The 27,940-nt window shown below is 21.2% G+C and overlaps 2 protein-coding genes and 1 long non-coding RNA gene across 6 annotated transcripts; 1 reads left to right on the top strand and 2 right to left on the bottom strand.

The window, feature by feature from the left end:
* The first annotated feature begins 1,260 nt into the window (after positions 1 to 1,260).
* Positions 1,261 to 27,940, top strand: LOC122504695 (calcium and integrin-binding protein 1-like). Of its 4 annotated transcripts, none has more exons than XM_043615906.1 (5): positions 1,261 to 1,646; positions 1,901 to 2,003; positions 3,421 to 3,568; positions 10,612 to 10,733; positions 27,880 to 27,940. In XM_043615906.1, exons 1-5 carry the CDS (start codon positions 1,552 to 1,554, stop codon positions 27,907 to 27,909), a joined length of 498 nt encoding a protein of 165 aa, XP_043471841.1. In that variant the 5' UTR covers positions 1,261 to 1,551; the 3' UTR covers positions 27,910 to 27,940. The 4 variants fall into 4 exon arrangements, with proteins under 4 accessions (XP_043471841.1, XP_043471840.1, XP_043471842.1 ...); XM_043615905.1 differs by lacking the exon at positions 27,880 to 27,940 and adding an exon at positions 17,492 to 17,706; XM_043615907.1 differs by lacking the exon at positions 27,880 to 27,940 and adding an exon at positions 16,865 to 17,239.
* On the bottom strand, positions 15,635 to 16,850 carry LOC122504697. The gene is made up of 3 exons (XR_006301855.1): positions 16,137 to 16,850; positions 15,921 to 16,062; positions 15,635 to 15,830 (listed from the first exon to the last, which is right to left on the bottom strand). It is a non-coding gene; the product is annotated as an uncharacterized LOC122504697 (long non-coding RNA).
* On the bottom strand, positions 20,298 to 25,443 carry LOC122504693 (E3 ubiquitin-protein ligase TRAIP). Its single transcript, XM_043615902.1, has 7 exons — positions 25,056 to 25,443; positions 24,421 to 24,795; positions 24,083 to 24,184; positions 23,867 to 23,989; positions 23,154 to 23,511; positions 21,051 to 21,209; positions 20,298 to 20,908 (listed from the first exon to the last, which is right to left on the bottom strand). The coding sequence occupies exons 1-7, from the start codon at positions 25,166 to 25,168 to the stop codon at positions 20,726 to 20,728; spliced, it is 1,413 nt and encodes a 470-aa protein (XP_043471837.1). The 5' UTR covers positions 25,169 to 25,443; the 3' UTR covers positions 20,298 to 20,725.

Here is a 27,940-nt window from a genome sequence, read left to right as displayed (position 1 = left end):
TATTTATGACAAGAATTGAATTTTTTAGAAAAATGTTATTAAAATTTTTGAAAATAATTTAATTCCTTAGAAGATTTTTATTATTTATAAAATAATTGAATCATTGCAACGAATTTTATTATTTTATTATTGAATAATTGAATGTTTCTTAAATTTGAATTCTTCAGTCAAGTTTTAATAAAATTTTTAAGAATAATTGCATTTTTCAAGGGATTTATTAAAAATTTGTATTAAAAATATTTGAAATTCTGCGATGAAAATAATTGAATTCCTAAATGAAATTTTATTCTTGTGATATATATTGTTATTTATAAAAATAATTGAATTTTTCAAAGAATTGTTTTAAAATTACTGAAAATAACTGAATCTTTGTGAAGAATTTCGTTATTTATTAAGATAATTGCATTAAAACTTTTGAAATATTTGAATATTATTTAAAAATTAATTTTGGCAAGAAATAGAAAAAATTTTTAAAGGTTTTGATCATATTTTTGAATTTTCGGAATTTTGAAAAAATATAACTATCATTCTCCAGAAACCAAATTTTTTCGGAATTTCCAAGTTAAATCATTCAATGCTTTAATAATTTTGTTAAATAATGATTGTAAATACTTATTATTATTATTATTTATTCTTATCCACAAAAATTTAATTTTTCAATTATTTTAATAATAATTTTGAGGAAGTTCTATGAGATTTCAGTTATTATTCAAGAGAAAAGCGATTAATTTTTCTATTACTATTAAATAATTTTAAATTGTTATTTATTTTTATAAGCAGAAAATAAATTATAATTACTATTTCTTTTTCGTTTCTTTACTTATTTGTATATAATAGACGGAATCGTAAAATAAAAATTTCAATAACAATAATAATCATATAATAATATATTTAGTAAAAATTATTTATTTATGTAAATAAACAGATGAGCCGACGAAAAATAAAAAAAAGTAATTATAATTAATATCTTTATTTATTTATTTAAATAGTAGACCGGATAGCAAAATAAAAATTTCTAAAAATGTTAAAAATAATGATAATAATTAATTAATAATTAATTAATAATAATAAAAATAATAATAATAGTAATATATTGTTTTGCAGCAATTTTATTTGTAAAATATATTAAAACAATTATTTTACGTAAATTTATAAATGGATTGAAAAGAATGAATAGCGTCATTCGCGTTCATTTTGAAAAGCGTACATCCGAATGACGATAAGATAAGTTTGTTAACTGATTAATAGCTCAGCTCGATAGTTATCATTGTTCCAATGCATCGAATGTCAGACAAGTTTTATGCGATTTAAAACATTTGTTGTTATTTTTTTTTTTGTTAAATTGTCATCTAAAAACAAAAAAAAATTGTTTCAAAAAAAAGAAATTCCAAAAATTGTTCTTCATATTTTACTTTTTTGAAAATTTTCTTGTTTATTGCATAACTTCGAAAGCAGAAGAAAAAAGAATAAAAATTCGAAGAAATTATTTTTATATTGATAAGGAAAATTAAAAACTCGTTATAAAAGTGTTTATATTTAAAGGGGGTAAAAATGGGAAACTTTAAATCAAGCTTTAAAGAACTCACGCCTGAATTATTGGAGGAATACACTGAACTTACTTATTTGAATAAGTCGGAAATTATTTAGTAAGTAGAAAATAATTTTAATCTAAAGAATTTTATAATGTATAGAATATCTTAATATAAAGCATTTTTGCAATATAAAGAATTTTTACAATTTAAAAAGTTTTGTAATGTTCAGAATTTTTTAATTAAACAAAAAAATTCTTCAATGTAAAGAATTTTTAATTAAACAAAAAAATTTGTAATGAGAAAAATTTTTTTTACTTTAAAAAATTCTTAAATTTAGAAAAAAATGAAAAATTACTGATTATTTGCAGTATTTTTAAACTATTCAAACAAGCCGATCCAAGGAATGTTTACAATGACATCAATTACAGATTGTCAATGGAAAATGTTTTATATATTATTCCACATTTGCGAGTGAGTTTAATTTTTATTTTCATTCACTGAAAATTAATTTCCACTTTTTTTAAAAAAAAAAACATTTCTTTTTGTTAAAATTTTAGTGCTCAGAATTTTTTTGCAATATTTCATATATTTTTTTTGGATAAAAATAGTTTTAGCCACTAGAATAATTTCAGCCACTAAAATAATAATTTAAATAAATAAAATATAATTTTCAGCACTAAAACAATTATTTTAGTCAATAAAATATAGTTTTAGACACTAAACTATAGTTTCAGGTACTAACATAATTTTAGACACTAATATAATTAAAAATAATTTTAGGCACTAAAAAATTTTAATCGATAGAATAATTTTAAACACTAAAATAGTTTCAAGAAATTAAAATAATATAAAAAATTGTATGCCTCTAATTTTTTTTCCCCCTTTTTTCAGGTCACAATGTGAAGTAAAATATTACACACATATATATATATATATATATATATATATATATATATATATATATATATATATATATATATATATATATATATACAATACATAGAAAATTATATACATTTGCGGTCATTTTCTTTTTCCTTTTTTTATAAACACATATATGCCTTCTAGCAGCTCAACTACCTTTTCAAATTGAGAATAGATGATGCCATTTTATATATAACCCACGTGATATCTATCGAGATTTACGATTTGGCTTCAACAATATTTTCCAGTCTACCCAATATTCACTCGGTTTCAATAATTCATTTAAACCACTCACTGAACACATATGCGATTTTCAACGCGAATTTTGCCACTTGAAACCAAAAAACATTTTACACAAAACTGCATCTTTTATTCATTTTTATCGTTTTCACGATTTCCCGTAATTTTCAAATATATATTATAAATAATACAAATATCATAACTCTACAATATATTAAATTACATCAGGCAGCACTTTTTTTATTTAATCATTCGAATAATTTTTATTTTTACAACAATTTTCACAAAATGGTTACAAAATTTTATTCCAATCTTAAAAAATGTATTATGTATATTATTACAATTATTTATTTTAAATTTATACATATTTTACTCTCAATACAAAATATTAACTTTATTTGTATAAATAATTTTTTTTTATAAAAAATTTTATTTTTCATTCTCTCATAAGTAATAAATATTATATAAAAATAAAGTGCATTGAATATTATTCAAAATACTAACTTTATTATTTTTACTAATATTTATTTATTATCTTATTTATTTTATATTCAAACGGGCGCAGAAATATAAAATCATTATCATTTTTATTATTACTATACTATTCGAATAGTATTGTATTTTAATAAAATAAAAAAATAAAAATTATTATAATCAAGAAATTCAATAATAATATTATAATTACCAAAATAAATAAATTATTAATTATAATAACAATTTTCAGCATAATCCATTTCGAGATTCAATATTTCGTGTGTTTTCGTCTAAAAGAGATGGAAAAATGGGTTTTGAAGATTTACTGGATTTATGCTCGGCCTTAAATGAAAAGTGTCCGGAAAGTGTTCGATCTTCATGGGCATTTCGAATTTTCGGTAAGCTTATTCATTATTATAACTTATATTTTTAATACTTCAATAATTCAATAACTAAATTTAAAAAAAGAAAAAAGTTTAATTAATTTTTTTTTATTTTCATTTCTATATACATATCTAAATTAGTTTAAAATCGTCCGCTACTATAAAACATTAATCAAGAATAGTTACTATTTTCTTGTAGCATTTTACAAAAAATATAAAGTAAAAATAAAATTTCACTAATAATAAAATTAACTAAAAATTGTTACTAATATTTTTTCAGTAGACTTTTACTAAAAACTTTTTATTACATTAAGTAATAAAAATAATCTATTAATATTCAAGTTGACTAAGAACTTTTACTAGAATTTTTTAGTAAAATTTTACTAAAAATAAACTAGGAGTATTTTTACTAAAATAATACAAATATAAACAACTAATTTTAAAAATTAACGAAGAATTCTTACTATTTCTTTAAGTAAAATTTTTTTCTAAAATTATAATACAAGCAAACGCTAAAAATATTGAAATTTACTTAAAATTGTTACTAGTATTTTTTAGGAAAATTTTACTAAAAATATAGTATATAATAAAATAATAAAAATAATTTAATAGTGTATTGAAAATATTGAAAGCAATAAGAATCGTTACTAATATTTTTCGGTAAAATTTTACTAAAAGTAAACAAAAATTATTATAATTATTTATTTGATTAAAGTTCCTATATTTTACTAAAATAGTATTAATATAAGCCACTGATATTGAAATTAACGAAAAATGTTTACTAACGCTTTGCCATAAAATTTTACTAAAAATATAATAAAATAAAAGTAATCCACTAATTATCCCAGCAAACACGTTACGTAAGTGTTACATAACAAATAAAGCACCTTGTTATGTCTCACTGTGACAATATTGTTATGTAACAACTACATAATGAGATAGTAACAATATTATATAACACTGTTACTGAATGGTGATATAATAGTTACATAATTTTTTTAAATAACTATTATATAACTGTGTGATATATTCATTACATCACAGAGTGATAATTTTTGTCTTGTTAGATTGTTCTCTAATTGTTACATAACTGTTACGAAACTGTGTGACATAACAGATACATAATTTTGTTATAATTAATAAAGTAGGTTACATTATTATATCACACTGTGACAATATTATTATGTAACCATTATATAATGAGATAGTAACACTGTTATATAACACTGTTACTGGATGGTGATATAACAGTTACATAATTTTTTCAAATAACTATTATATAACTGTGTGATATATTCATTACATCACAGAGTAATAATTTTTGTCTTATTGCATCGTTCTCTAATTGTTACATAACTGATACGAAACTGTGTGACATAATAAATACATAATTTTGTTATAATTAATAAAGTAGGTCACATTATTATATCACACTGTGACAATATTATTATGTAACTATTATATAATGAAATATTAACACTGTTACTGGGACGTGATATAACAGTAACATAGTTTCATAACATACGTATTATACAACAATGTGATACATTCTTTTAAACTGCACTTAAATAAATAATAGGCAGAATGTGTTTTTTACATAGGCAATTTTTTCCTAAAAACAAAAGCAATACACGCAAAGCAATTGCTTATTCTTTTTAAAAAGAAATTTTTGCTTTCGTTCCTAAGGTTAAGGGGGGGGGGTATAGTTAATTCGGTGAAAAAAACGCATGTTTTTTAGAATTTTTTTTAGCGATACGCAGAAAGTTAATTTATTTTATCACTTTGCATATAACATTGCAACATTTAAACAATATTTTTTTAAATTTTGATTTAAAAATATTAAAAATTGAGCGAGATAATGAGATTTTTCTCAGCCGCGTCAAAAAAAAAATGATTTGCGGTGTACACTCTAACTCGCAACAGAATCATCCAAAACAAAAAAATCAAAATGCATTTGTTAAAGGAGATGTTTTTTGAGGTATTATCGGAAGGGATTTTTTTGTTTTTTTACTTTTCGATTTTCCGTAGCACTTGAAAGCCAAAAAGTCGATTTTCACTGTAAAAAATCGATTAATTTGTTATTGTAAAATTGGTAATTTTTTAATAAAAAAATAATGGCTTCCGATGTTACCTCAAAAAACATCTCCTTTAACAAATGCACTTTGATTTTTTTGTTTTGGATGATTCTGTTGCGAGTTAGAGTGAACACCGCAAATTTTTGGAGGCGCCTGAGGAAAATGTTAGAATCTTGCTCAGTTCTTAATATTTTTAAATTAAAATTTAGAAAAATATTGTTCAAATGTTGCAGTATTATATGTAAAGCGATAAAATAAATTAACTTTCTGCGTATCGCCAAAAAAAATTCTTAAAAACATGCGTTTTTTTCACCGAATTAACTATACCCCCCCCCCCCTTAACATAACAAGGCAAATTTTAATTTGAATATTTAGAGAATACTATATGAAATAATAAATTTATTTATTCCAATATTCACAACTTATCCAATGAAGAGATTAAACCTTATAAACAGAATTAATATTATATATATATTCATTTTTACTATCGTGAATATAATGATAATGTATTTTTATAGTTTATTATTTAAAAATTAAAAAATTATATTTTACATTTTTATTAATTATATGTGACGCGATTTGAAGAAAGGGAACTTAGAAGCAAAAAATTGTAGGCTATGTTTGAAATTTTTTAAATGAAAATACAAAAAAGTAACAACCGTCAATATAAATAATTGACATTTTAAGTCTTTATTACAACTAAAATATTTAAAAACAAATTATTTAAATAGCAAACATGTTCTGTAACTGTTACGTAACATTTCTGTAGTAATAAGAGCTAAATTACGTAACTGTTATGTAATTGTTATGTAACATAAAAGTAACAATGTTCTGTAACTGTCGTTACAAAATTGTTACGTAAAATTGTAGTCTCTCTGTTACGCAATAAAATTATGTAATTGTTACATAACTGTTATGTAACATGAAACACTATTTTATAATTATTGTTTCGAATAAATATTTTTTATTATAAATCTAGTTTAACTGTTTAAGTTTATTAATTTACAATAAATTATTATTAATAATTATTATCAGTATTATTTATTATAATTATTAATGTCCAAAACTTTTAAAGAAGTACGTAAAAGTAAAGTGGGGTGAAGAAGCCGACTTTTGGAACATTTTACGATATTTAATATATCACTCACTTTTAATTTTATTTAAAATTTTTTAACGTACTCTGAAAAGTTTGTCTATTAATAATTTAAAAAATATCTTAATTTTTTTTGTAAAAAGTTGTCAGAAATTAATAAAGAAAAATTTTTATTTGAACAAATTTATTTAAAATTAATTTAAAGTTTATAACTCTCAAATTTTATGTGAAGAAAAATAGAATTTTCAGAATAAAATAAAAATTTGTAATCCCGATTAGTATAATTGTAATCGTTTCTTTTTGTTACTCACATGTGTGTGACATTGTTATGTAAATGCTACAAAATTGTTACTTATATGTGTGTAACATTGTTACGTAAATGTTACAGAATTGTTACTGAACACTGTGACTAATGTGTGGTAGATATTTTTATTAACACGTTAATCGTATATTACAAATAAAAAAATCACAAGTTTGTCTTTGTTACGTAATAGTTACATAACAGTAAGTAACAGAATATACGGCACTGCAGTTGATATAGTAGATTAGGAGAATTCTCATCCAGCCTTCAGTGGCCGTGCGGTTTAAATGCGTTGCGTCGGGTCGTCAAGGGCGGGGGGACGTGAGTTCGATCCCACATGCGAGCGGATATTTTTCATTCTAAGCGTTATGTAAAATAATAAAATTACTATTTAATCTGTATATAAGTGTTGTGAAATGTGAATAAAATAAACTTGTGAACATGTTTATAAATAATATTAAAGATCTGTAAAAAAATCAAGTTTAAAAAATGTACTAATTAATAAATCAGTTTTTTACTAAAATTATTTTTGGATATTACCATGTCAAATGGCATTTGTTATTATCTATTGAATAAAAATAATAACAATAATTTTCACGTAGGTCATAATAGTGATGTTACAATTATATAACAAGCTCATCAAATTATGTAACAGAATCTCATAATTGTGATATAATAATAAGTCACAACGTGATATAAGTGTGATATAACAATTATGTAACATATTTACATAACTGTGATATAATAATAAGTCACAACGTAATATAAGTGTGATATAACAATTATGTATCAAATTCTTCTAATTATGTAACATATTTACATAACTGTGATATAATAATTAAATATCACGCTGCAACATAATTGTTATATCACCCTTCTTGTAACAATTATGTAACTGTGACCCTCATGTTACGACATTTCGTGTCACATGTTCATATCATGTTATATCACGTGTGATATTCTGTGACATAACTGTTACATAACTGTTATGTAACAATGTTTGCTGGGATGTTATTAATAAGAATTCTTCCTCACATTTTTTAGTAAATTAAATTTTTTTTTAGTAAAGTTTTCACTAAAGGCAAACTGAAATATTTTTACTAAAATAATATAAATATAAGCCAAATGTAAACCAATATTAAAAGTGACTGAAAATTGTTAATAATTTTTAGTAAAACTTTTTTAATAAAATTATACTAATAATATTGTATAATAAAAAATTTTTAAAATACACTAATATTGAAATTAATAAGAATTTTGTTGTTAATTTATTTAGTAATATTTTACTACGAAATAAAATCATAGATTTTAAATATAAAAATTATTTTTACTAAAAATTAAGTCAAATAAATTGAAAATTTATTTTTATCGTTTAATTAGTGGACTAATCGTTCTTTTTTTGTTTTTTTTTCAAGTTTTAGAGAGAAATGACCAAAATTAATGAAAATTTTTCTATATCTAATTTTTAACCAGTGAAACGATTTTTAAATTCTTATAATTAACTGTAATGATTTGAATGTTCTTTCATTCTTTCATTGATTCACTTTTTCTGTCCCTCACACTCTGAAATTGTCTTTTGTTTATACTTTTGTTTTTTGTTAACTTTAGTTAGATTGTATATTATATTATAATGTTATAATTATTTTTATTTTATAATTAATTCACAATTAATTCAAAATTGTAATGACAAATAGAAATCATCAGAATTTTTTTCACTTTTTTTCATTAAAAGACTAAAATTTTGTTAAATATTATGTTTTGTCCAATTGCAATTATGCAGTTTTTTGTTATTTACTTCTAAACAAAATTAGAAAATTGTTAAAGTGTTTTCAACAAAAATTTAAATTAGAAAATTTTTAAATTCTATTATTTTTAAATTGCTAATTTTTTTTTTAAATTGCTATTTTTTTATTTTTAGAGAGAGAGAGAGAGAGACTGTTATTAATTTCCAAAATAAAAAAATTTAAAGTTTACAATTAATACCGTCATTTCCATATATATATATATATTAGAAAAAGATAAAATTTAATTGTTTGGAAAATATTACAGAGAAACAATAATAATAATAGCAAAAAAAATACAAAATGAAAACTGGGTCAGGATTTATTTAAATATATATATATACACATCAATTGAGAATATAAAGAAAGAAAAAGAATAACCGTTTAATTAAATTCTTTTTTAAATAAGAGAAATGTATTATTTCACTTTTCACAAAGTAAAAGCGGAAAAATTCAGATGACAGTGTATTAGTGCTTGAGTGTCTTTTGCAAATCTGTATATCGAGTGACATTAATTAAGAAAAAAGTCCAGCAAAACCATCGCTTCAGTTCAAGCTCGTTAAATAAAATTAAGAAAGTTAGAATCACCTGCGACGTTTGCGTTGCTGGCTCATCGGTTGATACTTTTCTCTTCGAGTAAAAATTTCTTTTTTTTTCTTTTTTTTTTCATCAAGTAGGTATATATACTGAATTATTATTTTTCCTTTTTCGAGGTATTTTTCTCTGCTGCTAATTCAAAAAAAAAAAAAAATTTTTTTCATCCATTAATTTTTAATTGATTCATATATCTATAATTATTTCCTATAATTGAATTTCAAAAAATTTTCTCCAATTTTTCCTTTTCGTTTATTATTTATACTTAGAATTTTTTTTAGAAATGTAAATTGTTTGTTGTCTGCTAATTCAAATTTTCTTTTTTGTCCATCAATTTTTATTTTGTTTATCAATTATACAATTTTGTAAATTAATTTATTTTACTTCTCGTCTTTTTCTGCTGATGAAAATTTTTTCATCCATTAGTTTTTATTTGATTCAATTATATAATGTAATTTTATTTTTCATTTCTCATATTTTTTCTGCTAATTTCAATTTTTCATCCACATGTGAACTTTTATTTGAATCAACTTTATAATTTTTTTTTATTTCTCGTACTTTTTTAGTCGTTTAATTTTTTTATCCATTGATTATTATTTAATTCAAATAGAATTTTAATTGTTCCATTTTTTATATATTTTAACTAATTTAATTTTTATCCTTTTCTATTCATAAATATTTATTTATTTATTTCGTAACATACACGAACGTCGATTTTTTTTATTTTTTTGGCGAAATATTTGAATAAATTTTCAATAAATTTGTATTTAAATAAATAAATAAATTTTCATCGAAATAAATAATTATTTATATTTATAGTAAAATATAAAAACAATTTTCTACAATATTTTTCAACTGAAAATATTCCTTTCTTTCATATTATATTTTTTAAATAAATAAACAAATAAATTTTTATTGAAATGAATAAATAAATTTTTACTGAAATAAATAAATAAATATTTATTGAAATAATTAAATAATTATATTTATAGTAAAATAACAAAAAAATACTTTTATATTTTAATTTTTTTTTTTTTTTTGTTGAAACAATAGAAAATAAAATATTAATTAAAAAATCAAGAATGAAAAATTGATAATTAAAATTTTTATTGTGTAAAATTTTGAATGATGTCGCACACCCTTATGTGAGCTGAAGCGAAATATGCTGGTACTTAACTTCCTGCATAGGGTATAATGTCAATCTTCACTTTCAGACTTTGACGGCGACAATCAGATCTCGCTCGATGATTTGATCGAATCTGTAGGTAGACTGACAGGCCTCGAAAATGGAGACAGCAGAATTGATAGAGAGAGTGCCGAATTTATTGCTCAATTGGTTAGTATCGTCAATTAAAATTCTTATCATTTTTTTTCATACTCTCCGAAACCATAAAAAAAAATTTATTTCATTCAAATAATCGATTATTCGACTCGATTTTCAAATTAATATTTACTATTATAAAATTATATATTATCAATTAAATATTCGTTTTTTGTCAAATTTATTTTGTTAAATTATCTTTTATCATAAAAAATATTTATCTTTTGGCAAATTATTTTTTATCAAATAAATATTTCCATTTTGTTAAATTATTTTTGATAAAAAAAAAATGTTTACTCTTGGCAAATTTTTCTAGTCAAATTATTTTTCAACAATAAACAAATATTTATTTTTTAGTAATTTTTTTTGTCAAATTATTTCAGGGTTGCCACAAGAAATTAATTTTGTTTTTCCCTGACTTTTCCCTGATTTACAGACTATTTCCTGACTGATTTTGACTTTTTCCCTGACCCTAAAGAATATTCTGATTCACTCTAAAAATTATTAGATACCTACTCAAAAAACAATTCTATTACATTTCCTTACGAATTTCTTTCATTGTAAAATTATTCGACTCGGAGTCATTGACATCTTCATGTTTTATAAAAATTTTAATTTCCATAAAATTTTTCAAAGAAAAATTAAATTATTTACAAAAATGATTATAAAATTCTTCACAGGGTTTCAATTATTTATAATACAATTTTAAATAAATTTCTCGAAAAATGAAATTATCTTTAAAAATTTTTTTTGCAAGAATTAAATTAAATTTCACAAATAATGAAATTCTACGCTGAAATTCAAAAATTTTCAAAATTTACTATTTTAATAAAAGGGTTTAAAAGAATTTAATTATTTAAATAAAATGTAATAAAATTCGCTGCAGGAATTCAATTATTTTCATAAATCATAAAATTTTTCACATATAAATTCAATTATTTAAAAAAAATGATAAAATTCCTTGTAAGAATTCCATTATTTTCATAAATTATAAAATTTTTCTGAGGATTTCAATTATTTATAATATAATTTAAAATAAATTTCTAGAAAAATGGAATTATTTGCCTAAATTCGTCGTAAGAATTCAATTATTTAAAAAAAAATTTAACAAAGTCCTTTTCAAGAATTCAATTATTTTTATAAATAACAAAAATTCATCACCGAAATTCAATTATTTTTATAAACTTGAATAAAATTTGTTGCAAGAACTCAATTATTTATATAGATAATAAAATTCTTCACAGAAATATAGTTATTTGCAAAAAATATAATAAAAAATTTAACACGAATTTCATTATTTACAAATTTTTTTTATAAATAACTTCGCAATCATTTAATTATTTTTATAAATAATAAAATATGTTTTCAGGATTTCAATTATTTAAAATACAAAATTTCATAACATTTTTCAAAAAAATTTCAATTATTTAAAAAGATTCTTATAAAATTCGTCGCAAGAATTCAATTATTTAAAAAAAATTTAACAAAGTTCTTTTCAAGAATTCAATTATTTTTATAAGTATAATAAAATTTTTCACAGAAATTCAATTATTTTCAAAAATTAAAATAAAATCATTGTCAAAATTTCAAGTATCTTGGAAAATTTCACAAGAATTCAATTATTTACAAAATTTGTAATAAATTTCTTGGAAATAATTCAATTATTTTTAATACAATTTTAAGTGAATTGTTCGAAAAATGTAATTATTTTCAAAAATTTTATTCAAATTCTTCGAAAAAATTCAATTATCAATTATTTTTAAAAATTCATGACTATATAATGCTTTTAATATTCAATTATTATTTAAAATTTTAACTGATATTCATTTTTAAATCAATTTTTATTGGAAAATTCTACGAGAATTCAATTATTTAAATACAAAAATAAATAATTTATTGAATAAGTGAATGTTTCTCGAAATTGAATTATCATAAAGAATTTTATCAACATAATTGAATTTTTTCGAGGAATTTCAATAAAATTTTCAAGAATAATTAAATTTTTCGAGGAATTTGATTAAAATTGTATTAAAAATAATTGAAATTATATGATAAGTTTTATTATTCATGAAAATAATTGAATTTTTGTAAGAAATGTTATTATTTAGGAGAATAACTGAATTATTGCGAAGAAATTTTTATAAGAAGTTTGTAATTATGTTGAATTCCTGTAAAATTTTTATTATTTATGAAAATAATTTAATGTTTACTTAAATTTTATCGAAATTTTTTTTTTTAATATTGGAATTCTTTTGAACAATTTTATTAAAATAGTAGATATTGAAAATCATTAAATTGAGAAAAGTTTTTTGAAAATAATTGAAATTTTGCAAAGAATTTAATTAAAATTTTTGAAAATAATTGAAATTTGAAGAAGAATTTAATTATTATTAATGATAATTGAATTTTGACGAGATTTTTTTTTTAATTTTTGAACAAAAATTGAATTTCTGCGAAGAATTTTATTACTTTTGAAAATAATTGAATTTCTGCAAACATTTGTAACTTCTTTAAAATTCAATTTTTTTCAGTACTTTAATAAATATTTCTGACTTTTTCCTGATTTCCCTGGCCAATTTTACTTTCCCTGACATTTCCCTGAATTCCCTGATTTCACTGACCTGTCCCAACCCTGAATTTATTATTTTATTTCATATTTAATAATGAACAATAATAATCGATTGTTTGATTAAAATAAATTCAGTTACCAAAATAATTCGGAGTAAATTTACTAATCAAAAATAGATTAAATTTTCAAATTTTTTCGAATTGAATAAAAAAAGTCGACTCTACATAAAAGATGCCAAATTATACAATTTCCATAATCAATTCTAAGAATGAAAACTGATCCAAAAAAAGCTTCCAAATAATTGCATAATAAATATAAAATTCCACCTTAAAAAGTATTTAACAATATAAATAAAATATTTTTCCATACCTTTGAAAATACACTTGAGGCATTGAGAATTTTAGTTTTGAATAGTGTAAGATGATAATGGTTGAAAATGATTTTCTGCGAATGCATATACGAAGGAATAGAAGTGTAAATATATATATATATATATATATATATATTCATTGAAGGCAAGCATTATCACGCCTTGGATGCGATGCGATGCCGTGAAAAGTTTTCTCGGTCTCGATATGAGGGGCTATTATGGCTTATGGGACAATAATGCTATTGTCTTATGTGCCATAATAGAGGCATAGAGCGAGACACAGCACTTCCGCATGAACCAGACACCTTACTATATGGTTCTACAATATTTATAAACTCAAAAACAAATTGTCACCAAATTCAATCCATAATCATATTCGTTTTATCTATTTTTCACAAAAGTTCCTAAAAATTAGTAGGATTCAAAAATTTCAATTTTAGATGTCTTTTTCCTCAAATTTTCATCTTTCGCTGAACGTTCGGCTGTATGGCTGCTACGACTTAAAAGTAAAAATAAAATTTTTTCTCTTCAGTATGTTGTTAATCAACATTCCAGCAACAATTCAGATAATTACAAGATCATAAAAATAATTGGCAAATCAAGATCATTTAAATTTTTTTCTTTAAAAAAATAAAAGTTTTGTTAAAAAATATTGTACAGACTTTGCACTCGATAATTAATTTTAAAAAAGTAGCTTTCAAACTAAAAAAAGTAGTAAAAAAGAAGCTATCGAAAAATTAAACTTGACGACCAAAAAAAAAAACTCGTTTTTAGACAGTTTACAAAACTGACAAAAATTCCATTCAATACTTTATTTTTCTGACTTTCTCCTAATTTTCATTAAAAATATTTACTTCTTTCTTATCCTGATAATAAATTGAATTTCTGCAACGAATATTTTATTATTCATGAAAAAATTTTAATATTTATAAAAATTTTTAAATAATTCATTTTTTTCGATTAATTTTATGCAAATTTTAATTTAAATAATTGAATTCCTGCTAAATTTTTATTATTCATAAAAAAAATTGAATTATTACGAAGATTTTACAAAAAAAATTTTAAATACTTGAATTCGGTTTGGATATTATATAAAAATAGTAGATATTGAAAAATCATTTAATTGCGAAAAGTTTTTAAAAATAATTAAATTTTACAAAGAATTCTATTAAAATTTTTGACAATAATTGAATGTCTGTGTGGTATTTTATTAAATTTTTTTTTTTGAAAATAATTGATATCCTAAAAAGCATTTTATTATTGTTTATGAAAATAATTGAATTCTTGTGAACGATTTTATTAGAATTTTTCAAAATAATTAAATTTCCAAGAAGAAATTTATTACTTTTAAAAATAATTGAATTCTTGGGATGAATATTGTTATTTATGAAAATAATTGAATTTTGCAAAGAATTTTATTAAAATACCACAAAATCATTGAATTTTCAGGAAAAATTTTGTTATTTATCGACATAGTTGAATTCTTTCGAAGAATTATTTTTATAAATAATTGAATTCTTCCAAAGAATTTTAATAAAACATTCTTTTATATAATTGATTTTTTCGAAGAATTGAAATTCAATTTTTAAGAATAATTACATTTTTTGAGCAATTCCTGTAAAACTGTATTAAAAATAATTGAAATCCTGCGATGAATTTTATTATTTTTGAAAATAATTGAATAGTTTGAAAATTTTATTAAAATTTTCAAAAATAGTTTAATTCCCAAGAAGAAGTGTATTATTTATGAAAATAATTGAATTATTGCGAAAATTTTTTTATTAAAATGTTTAAAAAGAATTGCATTTTTGTGGAAAACTTTTATTTTTGAAAATAATTGATTCTTGTGGAAAACTTTATATTTGTGAAAATAATTGAATTTTTCGATTAATAAATTTAAAATAGTATTAAAAATAATTAAAATTCTTCGATGAGTTTTATTATTTATGAAAATAATTGCATTTTGGGTGAATTTTATCAATTTTTTCTTTAAATAATTAAATTCTTTTGTTAATTTTTTTCTTTTTAGTTATGAATTCTTAAAATTTAATATTTTTCCAGTATTTTTAATAAAAATCCGTGACTTTTTCCTGAATTCCCTCACTTCCTTGACCTGTGGAAATCCTGTGTTTGATTTTGTTGCTTCGAAATAAAAAATTTAGTAGTTTTGCCCCTGAAACAAAAAGGAAAATTTATTATTATTAATATAAATTTTTTTTAAATAGATAACGTTAATTTTTGTATTTTGAGAATATTTTCTTACCTCTGGAAATATTTGTTAATTACAAGAGAATTAACTTCGATACCATTTTTTCAGCTCATGAATCAGTCATTTTTATAAAATCGTAGTAAATCGGATTTATATTTATTTTATTCTTTCGTAATCAAAATTTTAGTTTCTGTCTCTGAAACAAAAAAAGAAAATTTTCAACTTTTTGCCAATGCTGCTTATTTTTTTATTTTGAGAATATTTTTTTACCTTTGAAAATATTTTTTAATTCCGAAAGAATTAATTTCGATATTAATCTCTTAGAAAAATGTAGAATATCGAATATTTATTTTATTGTTCAAACTTTTACCATTTCAGTGCTTCGATATAAAAAATTTATTATTTTTCACCCTGAAACGAAAAAAGAAAATTTATTATTATTATTTTTAATTTTTTTTCTGTAAATTCCGTTCATCTTTTTTGTTTCGAAAATATTTTCTTACCTTTGGGAATATTTTTTAATTCCGAGAGAAACCTTTATAAAATTCTCAAGATGGTTCCCAAGAAACTGATGCTTTACAACTTGTGATTTTTCCCCTGCTCGTATAAAAAAACAACTCTAGCCTCAAGATTAAAATTTACAATATTTTTTCACATTAATTATAACTTCTTTTCCTTTTTGGACTAAATTTACTTTTTTTCAAAAAAAAAACAAACAAAATTGGTAAAAAATTTCTAATTTCCCAAGATGAGCAATTTTTCTTCCAAAATACCTAATACATATTTTGATTTTAATTTTTAATTAGCAATTAATAATGAAATTGATGGAAGATGGGTAATTTGGTATACATGAATTGGAACAATTTATAGTAGAAATCTCTCATTGAAAATAGTTTAGTATTATACATATATATAACTATATCCATTATATTGACTTGTAATAATGGACATTAATTGATGATTGTAAAGAGACGAATCAAATTATTGGAATGTTTCAGACTCAATAATTATCTAGTATTGAAACACTGTGAGCCAATTAGTTGGCATTATCTCAGCAATTGATTGGATAATTGTACAATTTATTGAGCGCTAAAAAAGAATATCATCGCATTTTGTTGAATAGTCAATGACAATCAAATTTAAGTGGAATTATATTAACCACTTTGTGTCATTGTTTAATAGATTTATTCATTTGATTTATTTTCAATACCATTTATTCTGCTTGTAATTCTATTATTAGCCCCGCAATATGAAGTGTGATATTTATTGTTTTAACGACACTTTTCACCATTTCACAAAATAATACATATCACACAACCAACGTGTAATATATTTATTCGTTACGATTCATTTCGCTTTCAAAATTAAAGTTTAATGGGTCAATTTTTATTGCCGAAAAAATAAAATAAAGTGCCTGCTTTTTAATTTATTAATTTTCCAATTTGTGAATGAAATTAAAAATTATTTGTTCTTGTAAATTTTCAAAATGAAGAATTGTAAAAAGTTATTTTTTTCTTTCATTCACAACTTGAAAAAAAAATTGACGTCAAATGTCGACTAAACGAAAAATAATTTTTCCCCTTTAATTTATTTGATTGAAATTGAAATTTTTGGTTTTTTATTAGGCTCTTGAGGAACTGGATATCGTTCAAAGTGGATGTATATCGCAGCAAGAATTCGTTCATAATATTTCCAAAATGCCTGATTTTAGTCACACTTTTCAACTTATGCCGTAATGAATTCTTCACTTTTCCTTCTGAAAAACGAAAGAGTTTTGAATTCTATTAATTTCAAAGGATCGATTAATTGTAAATCTAATAAAAATAAATTTAAATAAAAATAGTTTCCATTTTAATTAACCATAACAAAATTCAAGAAAAAAAAATTAAAATCAAAGATAATAGATTTTTAGATTTTTTAATCATAGTCTCAGTCGAGAAAATTATTCTTTTCTCTATTTTTACTTCGAAGAATATTGTAAATTATTTTCACAGTAAAATTAACACTGATTTTTTTTTCATTTGAAAGCTATTTCAACTTATTAGAATATTTGAAACTTAAATTAAAATATATTAAATGCAGAAAGGAAATTAATTTTATTTAATAAGAAAAATAAGAATATAGATATAATAATAAGAATATAAGAATAATAAGAATAAGAAAAATTAAAAACAAACTTTAATTAAAAAATCAAATATTTTGAAAAAAATTAAAAATTAAGAATTAAGTCCGAAAAAAGCTTCATAGTATTAGAAAAATTTATTGAAGTCTTGTCTTAATAATAGAGGAAAATATATAATAATTAGAAATTATTAGAAATTAGTATATTAATTATTAATAGATGAGAAAATATATTAGAAAATTTTATTACAAATTAGTAAAGAAAATCTAGATTTAGAAATAGATTATTATTAGAATAATTTGAATGAATAGAAAAATTAGAGAAGTGAGAAAATTATATTAGAATTTGAAAAACTTAAAAAAATTTAGAAATTAGAAACATTTTAAAACTAGAATAATTAGAAAAAAGAAAAACTTTGAAAATTTTATTAGAAATAAACTAAAAAAATTCAAAGTTAGAAAATATTTATTATTCAGAAAATTAGAAGAAATAAAAAATTTAGAAAAATTAGAAAAATTTAGAAATAAAAAAATCAATTAGAAAAATTTATTAGAAATTAACTAAAAAAATTCAGAATTAGAAAATATTTATTATTCAAAAACTTAGGAGAAATAGAAAATTTAGAAAAATTAAAAAAAATTAGTAGGTATAATAAAAAAATCAATCAAAAAAATTTATTAGAAATTATTAGAAAATTTTATTAAAAATTAGTAAAAAATATTTAGATTTAGAAAAGATTATTATTAGAATAATTAGAAGAAATAGAAAAATTAGAGAAATGAGAAAATTATTAGAATTTGGAAAACTTAACAAAATTTAGAAATTAGAAACATTTTAAAACTAGAATAATTAGAAAAATTAGAAAAATTTAGAAATAAAAAAATGACTTAGAAAAATTTATTAGAAATTAACTACACGGAGAGAAATATCTGGGCTTTTTAGCATGAAGTTCTTCATACTACGATTGCAAGAAACCTATGCGATTTCGGTAAAAGTTTTCTGCAATGTGATTGGTCGGCCCAGGCTCTGGGCGTGGCCTAATAGCCAGTTGCAAGGGTCTAATACCGAAAAAGCATAGGATTCTTGCAATCGCAGTATACTTTCTTGCAGTCATAGTATACTAACATTTCATACTTTTAAAATACAAAGCATTCATGCTATAAACGATTGATTTTTCTCTCCGTGTAGAAATAATATTATTATTCGAAAAATTAGAAGAAATAAAAAATTTAGAAAAATTAAAAAAATTTAGAAATAAAAAAACCAATTAGAAAAATTTATTAGAAATTATTAGAAAATTTTATTAAAAATTAGTAAAAAAGATTTAGATTTAGAAAATATTATTATTAAAATAATTAGAAGGGATAGAAAAATTAGAGAAGTGAGAAAATTATTAGAATTTGGAAAACTTAAAAAAAATTTTGAAATTAGATACATTTTGAAACTAGAATAATTAGAAAAATTTTGAAATAAAGAAATCAATTAGAAAAATTTTGTAGAAATTAACTAGAAAAAAATTTAGAATTAGAAAATATTCTTATTAGAAAAATTTAGAAACAAAAGAATCAATTAGGAAAATTTATTAGAAATTAACTAGAAAAAAATTCAGAATTAGAAATATTATTATTCGAAAAATTAGGAGAAATAGAAAATTATTGGAATTTGGAAAAATTAGAAAAATTTTAGTATTAGAATAATTTAGATAGATTGGACAAATTTATTAGAAAAATTAGAAAAAATTAGAAATTAGAAAAAATATAAATAAATAAATAAAAATTAATAGAAAAATTAGGATTTTTTAATCAACTATTCAGAAAAATTGTTAGAAATAAAATTAAAATACAAGTTATTTGGAAAATTTATCAAAATCCTGTCTTAATAATAAAGGAATAAAAAATAATTCTGCAAATTGAAAAAAGCTAAAAGAATTTGATACCTGAAGTTGAAAAAGTAGCGCCCGGAATTTTGGAATAATCGGTTTGTCAAGGTAGAACATTTCAGCGAGCTCGAGTCATTTCTCAAGTTGGAGTGAGTTTGAAAAATAGTCTCAATTCGGAAAGGAGTTAACGTTTAAAGGCGATGCGATGCACTAGCCATACGAGTGTAAATGCCAAGAAAGTCACGTTTGAAAAGTTGCATTATTTTCTCCACCTGCAAAAAAAAAATCACTAAATAATTTAGATGTCCGATTAATTTTTGACAACACTTTTTAATAAACAAAAAAATAAGATCCAAAGAAATTCGTACCTTTTCATATATCTCTCTTCACTCCCTAATTAGGGGAATTTTTTTTTCAAGAGAAAATTTTATTTAATTCCAAAAAGTAATTTTATTCAAAAAGAAACGAAATTTTGACGACAAAAGTATTATACTCAGTTCTTTGTTTTCATTACGTTCAACAAAAAGTATTATATACATATGCAATCATAAAGCTTGAAGCTTTTTTTACCCCTATTCAAATAATTGTTCACTGAATGTAATTTTTCAAAAAATTCTTAATAAAGTTGAATAACAAAAGCAAGAGTACGATATTTTAATGTAATTACGATAATTATAAACATACAAAGAAGAATTAATTAATAGTGCTTAAATTTAAATGTAAAATATTTTTACTGGTATAGACACAATCTTATTTGTTCACGTATCAATTTTCAGCTGGTATTTAAATATCATTTAAAAGTTAAAAGAAAAACAAAAAAAACACATTTTATCCGTTTATGCTAAATTTCTCTAACATTCACACTAAATTAATGAGAAACTCGCCGAGTTTCTTATTAGTGTCATCTAATTTGGCACGTTTTGCTTTAACAGCTTCCTGGGGCGTTGTTTTCTTTTGCTTCGAATTCATCACGGGAAAGAGTTCAGTTCTTGAATGGCCACCGAAACCATCGAACGAAGCTGGTGCCAATCCTTTCTGCATCTTGAAATTTAATGAAAAAAGGAAAAAATTATTGAATTATCATTACCAAAATTATTAAGTTGTTAATTATTAATTATTAAATTAGTAACATTTTTGTAGAAAGTTACAATTTTGCTGTGAATAAAAAAATGGGCAAACTTACAGCAGGTGCGTTTAATGGTTTCTTTTTTCGGAAAATCGAATGTCCAACGCCAACTGACGAACGTTGGGCATGAAGTTCTTTCAGAGCTGTTATTCCTTTTGATCTTAAACGAAGATAGGGAGAATTTTCCTCGTTTCCTTTTGTCTTACGCGTAGGATTCTGTGGAGAAAACGGAATAAATTTTTTAAAAAAAGTTAATAATACCGAATAACAGGCATCACAGTACCTTTTTTTCCTCAAAAATGGTGAAAAGAGGAATTTTTTTCCTCAAAAAGGGGACAAAAATTTATTTGTTTATAAAACTTGCATATATATAATTCAAATTTTTTATCATATAGCTTCTATAAAATTTTTTTAAAATAATTCGATTTTAATTAGAGTTGACAGAAAAATTTAATTTTCTTTTTCCCTGCTTTCTAGCCAAATTTTGACTTTTTCCCTGACCTTAAAAGAATATTCTGATTCACTCCAAAAATAATTAGATACTCAAAAAATGTTCTATTACATTTATTTACGAATTTCTTTAATTGTAAAATTATTCGAAAACAGCAATAACTTCTTATTTAAAAAAATATTTAATCATTATTATTTTTCCATAGTAATTAAGATTTCAACTTCTTCAAAATTATTTTCATCATTTCAATATTCAATTATCATTTTCTAGAATTTTTGACTAAAATTCTTCTTTAAATGAATTATTTATAAAAATTTTTAAAAAAAATTCTGAGAATTTTCAAAAATGTAATTGTATACAATTCAATTTTACGAAATTTCGACTATTCGGAAATTCTTCAATTAAATATATATTAGAAAATAAAAACTTTGAGTAAATTCAATTGGACTTTTTGAAAAAAATTAATTCTACAGAATTTTTAGTTAAAAATATGAAAAATTCAGACTTTCAAAGATTTCAATTTGAAACTTTTTCAAAATTCAATCATTTCTAAAAATTCACGCTCTAATGCTTTTAATATTCAATTATTATGTAAAATTTTAACTGAAATTCACTTTTAAATCAATTTCAATTAGGAAAGGATACCAGAATTCAATTATTTAAATACAAAAATAAATAATTTATATTTAATAATTGAATGTTCCTAAATATTGAATTCTCATAAAGAATTTTATCAACAAATTTTTACATAATTAAATTTATTATTTATGAAAATAATTAAACGTTTGCGTAGAATTTTAATAAAAATTTTTTTTAAATAATTGAATTCTTTTGGAAAATTTTATTAAAAATATTAGATATTGAAAATCATTGAATTTAGGAAAATTTATGCAAATAATTTAAATTTTGCCAAGAATTTTATTAAAATTTTTGGAAAATAATTTAATTTTGAAGAAGAATTTTATTATTTATAAAAAGAATTGAAATTTTAACGAGAATTTCTTTAAATTTTTTAATAGAATTGAATTTTTGCAATCATTTAAAACTTCTCCGAAATTCATAATTTTTTTAGTGTTTTTAACTAAAATTCCCTCGATAAATTCATTATTTTTTACTAATTAATTAAATATATGTTAAAAAATTTAAGTAATTTTAGAATAATTTAAATTTTGAAAGTTTTTGCAAAAATTTAAGTTCTTTAGAATTTTTAATGAAATTCATTCAAAATTGAAATTTTATAGAATTTAAAATCTTTAATTATGAAAATAATTGTAGACGCAAATCTTTTAAAATTCAATTAATTTTGAAATATTTAAGTAAAATTATTCATTAAATAATTTCTAAGTAATAATTTTATGATAGTTCTTCAAGAATTAAGTTACTTAAAAAGAAATATTTGTCAAAAATGGAAAAATTGAAGGTTTTGTATTTGAATTTTTGTTTTTCACTTTTTCTAAAAAAAACTATTAATAATAATATTTTAATTATTTGAATGTTAAATTATTATTTTTTCTTATTTTTTATTAGAAAACGGTGAAAAAGGGGAAAAAGGTGATAAAATTGAAATAAGGGGACCAACTGTGATGCCTGGAATAAATATAAAAATAAATAGATAAAATGGACTAAATATAAATAAAAAAAATAATAATAAAGTAAATGAATAAAAAATTGTGTAATACAAATAAAAAAGAAACCTTTTTTTTACTTACCGCTGCTGCTCCTTCGTCTGAACTATCTTCACTGATAACAATTGGAGAACCCAATAAATATTGATTTTTCGATGAAGTTCTTTGAAATTCAGCGTCAAAAACATCGTCATTAATGACAATTGGAGTACTTAGAAAATCCTGTCTTGTTGTAGATTTTAATTTTTTAGCTTGAGGAACGTCTTCTGAATCATCATTTGCTTTGCGAGCTAATTCTGCTTTATTTCTTATTTCCGGAGAATTTAACACAACAGGCTCATCTTCCTTATCGGACAATTCTTCATTATTTTCATATGCCTTGAGTCTTCTTTTCAATTCCAAGCGTTTACTCTCACTAATTGCGAGCTGCTCTTCTAAATTTCTGTTAAAACAGTAAAAAAATTTCAATTTTAAACTGAGTAAAATACATTTTCAATTCCAATCATTTTATACTTTCAACTCAAATCATTTTATTTTCAATAGAAATCAGTTTACTATCAATTTAACTTTAATTTCATTATTTCAGTTTAATTTAATTTTAATGTAGCTTCAATTTAATTGTTCAAACTTAATTTATTTTTAAATTAGTTGCAAATTATTTATTTAAATTTAATTTAAATTTAGTTTCAATTTAATTATTTAAACTGAATTTAATTTAAATTTAGTTCCAATTGTATTATTCAAATTTAATTTAACCCTAATTCAATTATTTTAAATGTCAAATGTTTTTTTCTTACCGTTTCTTTGTAAGTTCATCACCAAATGTGTTTCGCTCATTAGTTAAAGACGCAACGTCTTGGTGTAAATTTTTTATCATCGTTCTTTGTTCCTTTCGTTTACTTGTACAACACAATAATTCTCTGAAAGATAAATAGAAAAATTAAATAACAATTATTATTAGAAAAAAATTTCCATTAAAAAAATATTGAATTCGGTATTAAATTTTCTCTTACTGTTTAAGAACTTTTATGTAAGTTATAAAAGTATTGGGATCTTTTGTCTCCTTAATCATTTCATCAACGTTTTCATAGGACGAACATAACAAAGTTTGTACACTGAAAGAAAAAGAATAATCAATAATCAATATAAAATTTAATATTCTAATTTTACTTTTAATTATTGCAAATTGTAATTTTTAAAAATATTTTCAAGAGAAATTTTTTAACAAAAATTTCCTTCATTGGAACGTTTAGAAATTTCGAAATATAAAATACACTGATGAAATAAACAAATAAAAACCTTAATAAAATACACTATAAAAAAATGAAAATTAACAAAGCAATAAACATACTTTCGACTTAATTCAACATGTCTTCGTAATCTTTCCAATTCCCGCTTTTGTTCTTCTATTATTCTGCTATTTTCACGATGCAATATTAATTGCTCGTTTAAAGCAAAATTAACAGAATTTTTCTTCGCTATTTCATTTTCTAATTTACAAATTTCCTTTCGAAGACCACCAACTTGTTTGTCAGCATTTTCGGCCTTAGAAGCATAATGCTTTATATCCTTCTCCTTAATCAGCAATTGAAATTCTAAACTTTCAACTCGACTTTGAAGGGTCGTACTATCTTCAACTATTGAATCATTATTCGAGAAATTAAAATAAAGTCTATGAATTTTCGCCTGTGAAACTTTTTCACGACATTGTGGACATGTCTTTGACCTGTGAATAAAAATGTGAAAAATATTTAAATTAAAAATATAGGTTATTTCTTCTGAGTGTCATTGAACTCGAGTTTATTAAAAGAAAAACTTGATCATTCTGGAATTTTCTATAAATAACAATTTAACTGAATTTTAAATCTCGTAGTTTTCTAGTGATTAATTAATTAGAATTAAATTAATTTTACAAGAATGAAGAACTTTAAATTCTCGATTATATCTTAATTTGGGAAAATTTAGAAATATAAAAAAATTAAATACCTTTCAAGCCATTGTGTAAGACACGGAAAATGAAAAATGTGTCCACAAGGTGTATGAAACACATCTTCCGATGGCAAGAGTAATTCTCTGCATATAACACACACAATATTCATGTTTTTTCGCTAAAATTAGTTCAGTTCAAGGGAAAGATATTAATGTCAAAAACAATATAAACAATGCCAAAGACGCAACGCATTTGAAAAAGTGTTATTACATTTGCCTAAGTTCATTAACTCAAAAAGATTAACAATTAGGTAAAAAATATGCACTGATCGAAAGTTGAATTACATTTTCTTTATTTATTAAGACAGACACATTTTATTTAAATAATTGAAATAAAATAGATGTCAACATAAGTTCTCCTTCTCTAATCCAGAATGACGCAAAATCTAACCTCAAAAGTGGCTTTTAATTTTAGTTCCGAACTATTTCGGCAGTGGCGCTGTTTCCCTTTGGCGCGAAATTCAAATATTTAAAAAACATTTTTTTATTTTTACAATAATTTTTAATTTATTTATTTTTATTTACAATATTTACAGGACTATTTACATTTACAAAAGAAGATTACATCAATGCAAAACGTTACATTCTGTAAGACAAACATATTTTCTAAAAACTAAAAACTATTTAAATATATTTTTTTAATGAAATATAAACTAAATTCGTAATTTAATAAATACATAAATAATTAAATATAAGAAAATTATTTAATTATTTAATATTATTTATTATTAAATAATAAATGTTGATTATTATTTTTTATTATCTAAAAATGGAGAAATAAGCACAAAACATCAGAAAACAAACATATTATTTCTATCTATACACTTTTTCTTTCGTAATTTCTAAATGCAAAATACAAATATCCATATATATAAATAGGTACATTTAATAATTAGATAATCCATTTTTTTCGTCGTTTATATAAGCCAATTTTTTAATATTTGGCCTATAAAAATTAATTAGTATTTTAATTTTTTTATCATACACATTTAATAATAAACCATTTATTAATTTTTTTCTCATTTTTTTGTTTGCTTTTTTTGCTTAAAATACAAATTAACTGAAACAACATTTTAAAACTTAATTTTACTCAATATATCGACATTGGAATTTCTTTGATTCAAAGAATTATTTTCTATTTAATAAAAATTCTTCATTTAATTATTTTTAATTATTATTAATATTCTCTTTTTATTAAAAATAATTTGTTTTTCTTTGTAAATTAAATTTTTTTCTAGGAAATTTGTGTTCTAAAATTTATGGCAAACGTTAAATTAAAATAACTTTAATGTGGAATAAAAATGCTTTTTTCATTAAACAATGTAAAAAAAATTTTTTGCATATTACTTTTTAATTAATAAAATTAATTAATAAAAACATATTATTTATTAAAAAAATTTCTTATGCCATAATCCAATAGCAATTATTTATATTAATTTTATTTTTTATCAAATTTAATAAACATTAAAACATTTTTTTTATACGACTTCTTTAGAAATTTTTTTTAAAAGCTGATTATTAGTTTTTTTGTTAAATCGACTTGAAATACTTTTTTCTTAATTAACAATTGTTTAAACAATATAAGAAAAAATTTTTTAAGGAAATAAATTTTCAGAGTGATTTGCTGAAAAAAAGCATTTTTTTACCACTATTATGGTCCATTAATTATATTAGAGAAATTTTAATTTTACTTTATTGTCACATATTTTGGAACACTGCACCGAGAAAAATTAAATTTGATCTAAATAATCGATTTGGTAACGATTATCAAGAAAAATATTAAATATTTGCAACAAATATTTATTAATTGCAATAAATATTTATAATTTATGCAAAATATTTATTATTTGCAACAAATATTTTTTATCTGCAACAAATGTTTTTTATTTGCAACAAATATTTTTTATTTGCAACAAATATTTATTATTTGCAATAAATATTAATTATTTACAAAAATATTTATTATTTGCAAATAATATTTATTCTATACAACAAATAATTATTGTTCTCAACAAATATATTTTCCATTTGTAACAAATTATTTGTTACAAATTTTTTACAACAAATTCTAACAAATTTATAACAAATAATTAGTAACTGCAACAAACATTTATCATTTTTAGCAAATGTTCTATTTTTTCAACAAATTTTTATCATATGTATTAAATTGTAATGAATTATTAGCAACAAAAATTTATTATTTGCAAGGAATTTTTTAATATTTGCAACAAATATTTATTATTTACAATAAGTATTTATTTGTTCGTAACAATTTAAATATTTCCTAATTGTAACAAATTATTTACAACAAATTCTAACAAATTTATAACAAATAATATTTATTTGCAACAAAATATTTATTATTTTTAACAAATATTAATTATTTGCAACAAATATTTATCATTTGTAACAAATTTTTTATAACAAATTGTAACAAGTATAATCATTACATGCAACAAATATTTATTACCTGCAATAAAAATTTATTATTTGCATCAAATATTTATTTTTTACAATAAATATTTATTTCATACAACGAATAGGATTTATTGTCACCAAACCTATTAATCATTTGTAACAAATTATTATTATAATTATTATTATTTGCAAGTAATTTTTTAATATTTGCAACAAATATTTATTATATTTGCAATGAATATTTATTATTAACAAAAAGTATTTATTTTTGTTCGCAACAAATATTTCCTAATTGTAACAAATTATTTATAGCAAATTGTAATAAATAATCATTATTTGCAACAAAAATTTATTATTTTCAATTTAATTTTTTATGATTTTCAATAATTATTTATTATCCCAGGCGGAAATTTCCAACCGGCACGGATCCTAGCCCGTACTGACGCCGGTGTAACTGTACTGGC

The sequence above is a fragment of the Leptopilina heterotoma genome, unplaced genomic scaffold (genome assembly GCF_015476425.1).
Source record: "Leptopilina heterotoma isolate Lh14 unplaced genomic scaffold, ASM1547642v1 Lhet_31, whole genome shotgun sequence".
Taxonomy (NCBI): domain Eukaryota; kingdom Metazoa; phylum Arthropoda; class Insecta; order Hymenoptera; family Figitidae; genus Leptopilina; species Leptopilina heterotoma.
This window is presented reverse-complemented; position numbering and strand designations above follow the sequence as displayed.

What these genes read in the sequence shown, in the direction of transcription:
- LOC122504695 (XM_043615905.1), top strand. Translation starts at nt 1,552, where the DNA reads ATGGGAAACTTTAAATCAAGCTTTAAAGAACTCACGCCTGAATTATTG. An exon ending in AATAAGTCGGAAATTATTTA is followed by an intron (nt 1,647 to 1,900) that starts GTAAGTAGAAAA and finishes GATTATTTGCAG; the next exon opens with TATTTTTAAACTATTCAAAC. An exon ending in ATATTATTCCACATTTGCGA is followed by an intron (nt 2,004 to 3,420) that starts GTGAGTTTAATT and finishes AACAATTTTCAG; the next exon opens with CATAATCCATTTCGAGATTC.
- LOC122504693 (XM_043615902.1), bottom strand. Translation starts at nt 25,168, where the DNA reads ATGAATATTGTGTGTGTTATATGCAGAGAATTACTCTTGCCATCGGAA. An exon ending in CTTACACAATGGCTTGAAAG is followed by an intron (nt 24,796 to 25,055) that starts GTATTTAATTTT and finishes TTTTATTCACAG; the next exon opens with GTCAAAGACATGTCCACAAT. An exon ending in CATGTTGAATTAAGTCGAAA is followed by an intron (nt 24,185 to 24,420) that starts GTATGTTTATTG and finishes TTTTTCTTTCAG; the next exon opens with TGTACAAACTTTGTTATGTT.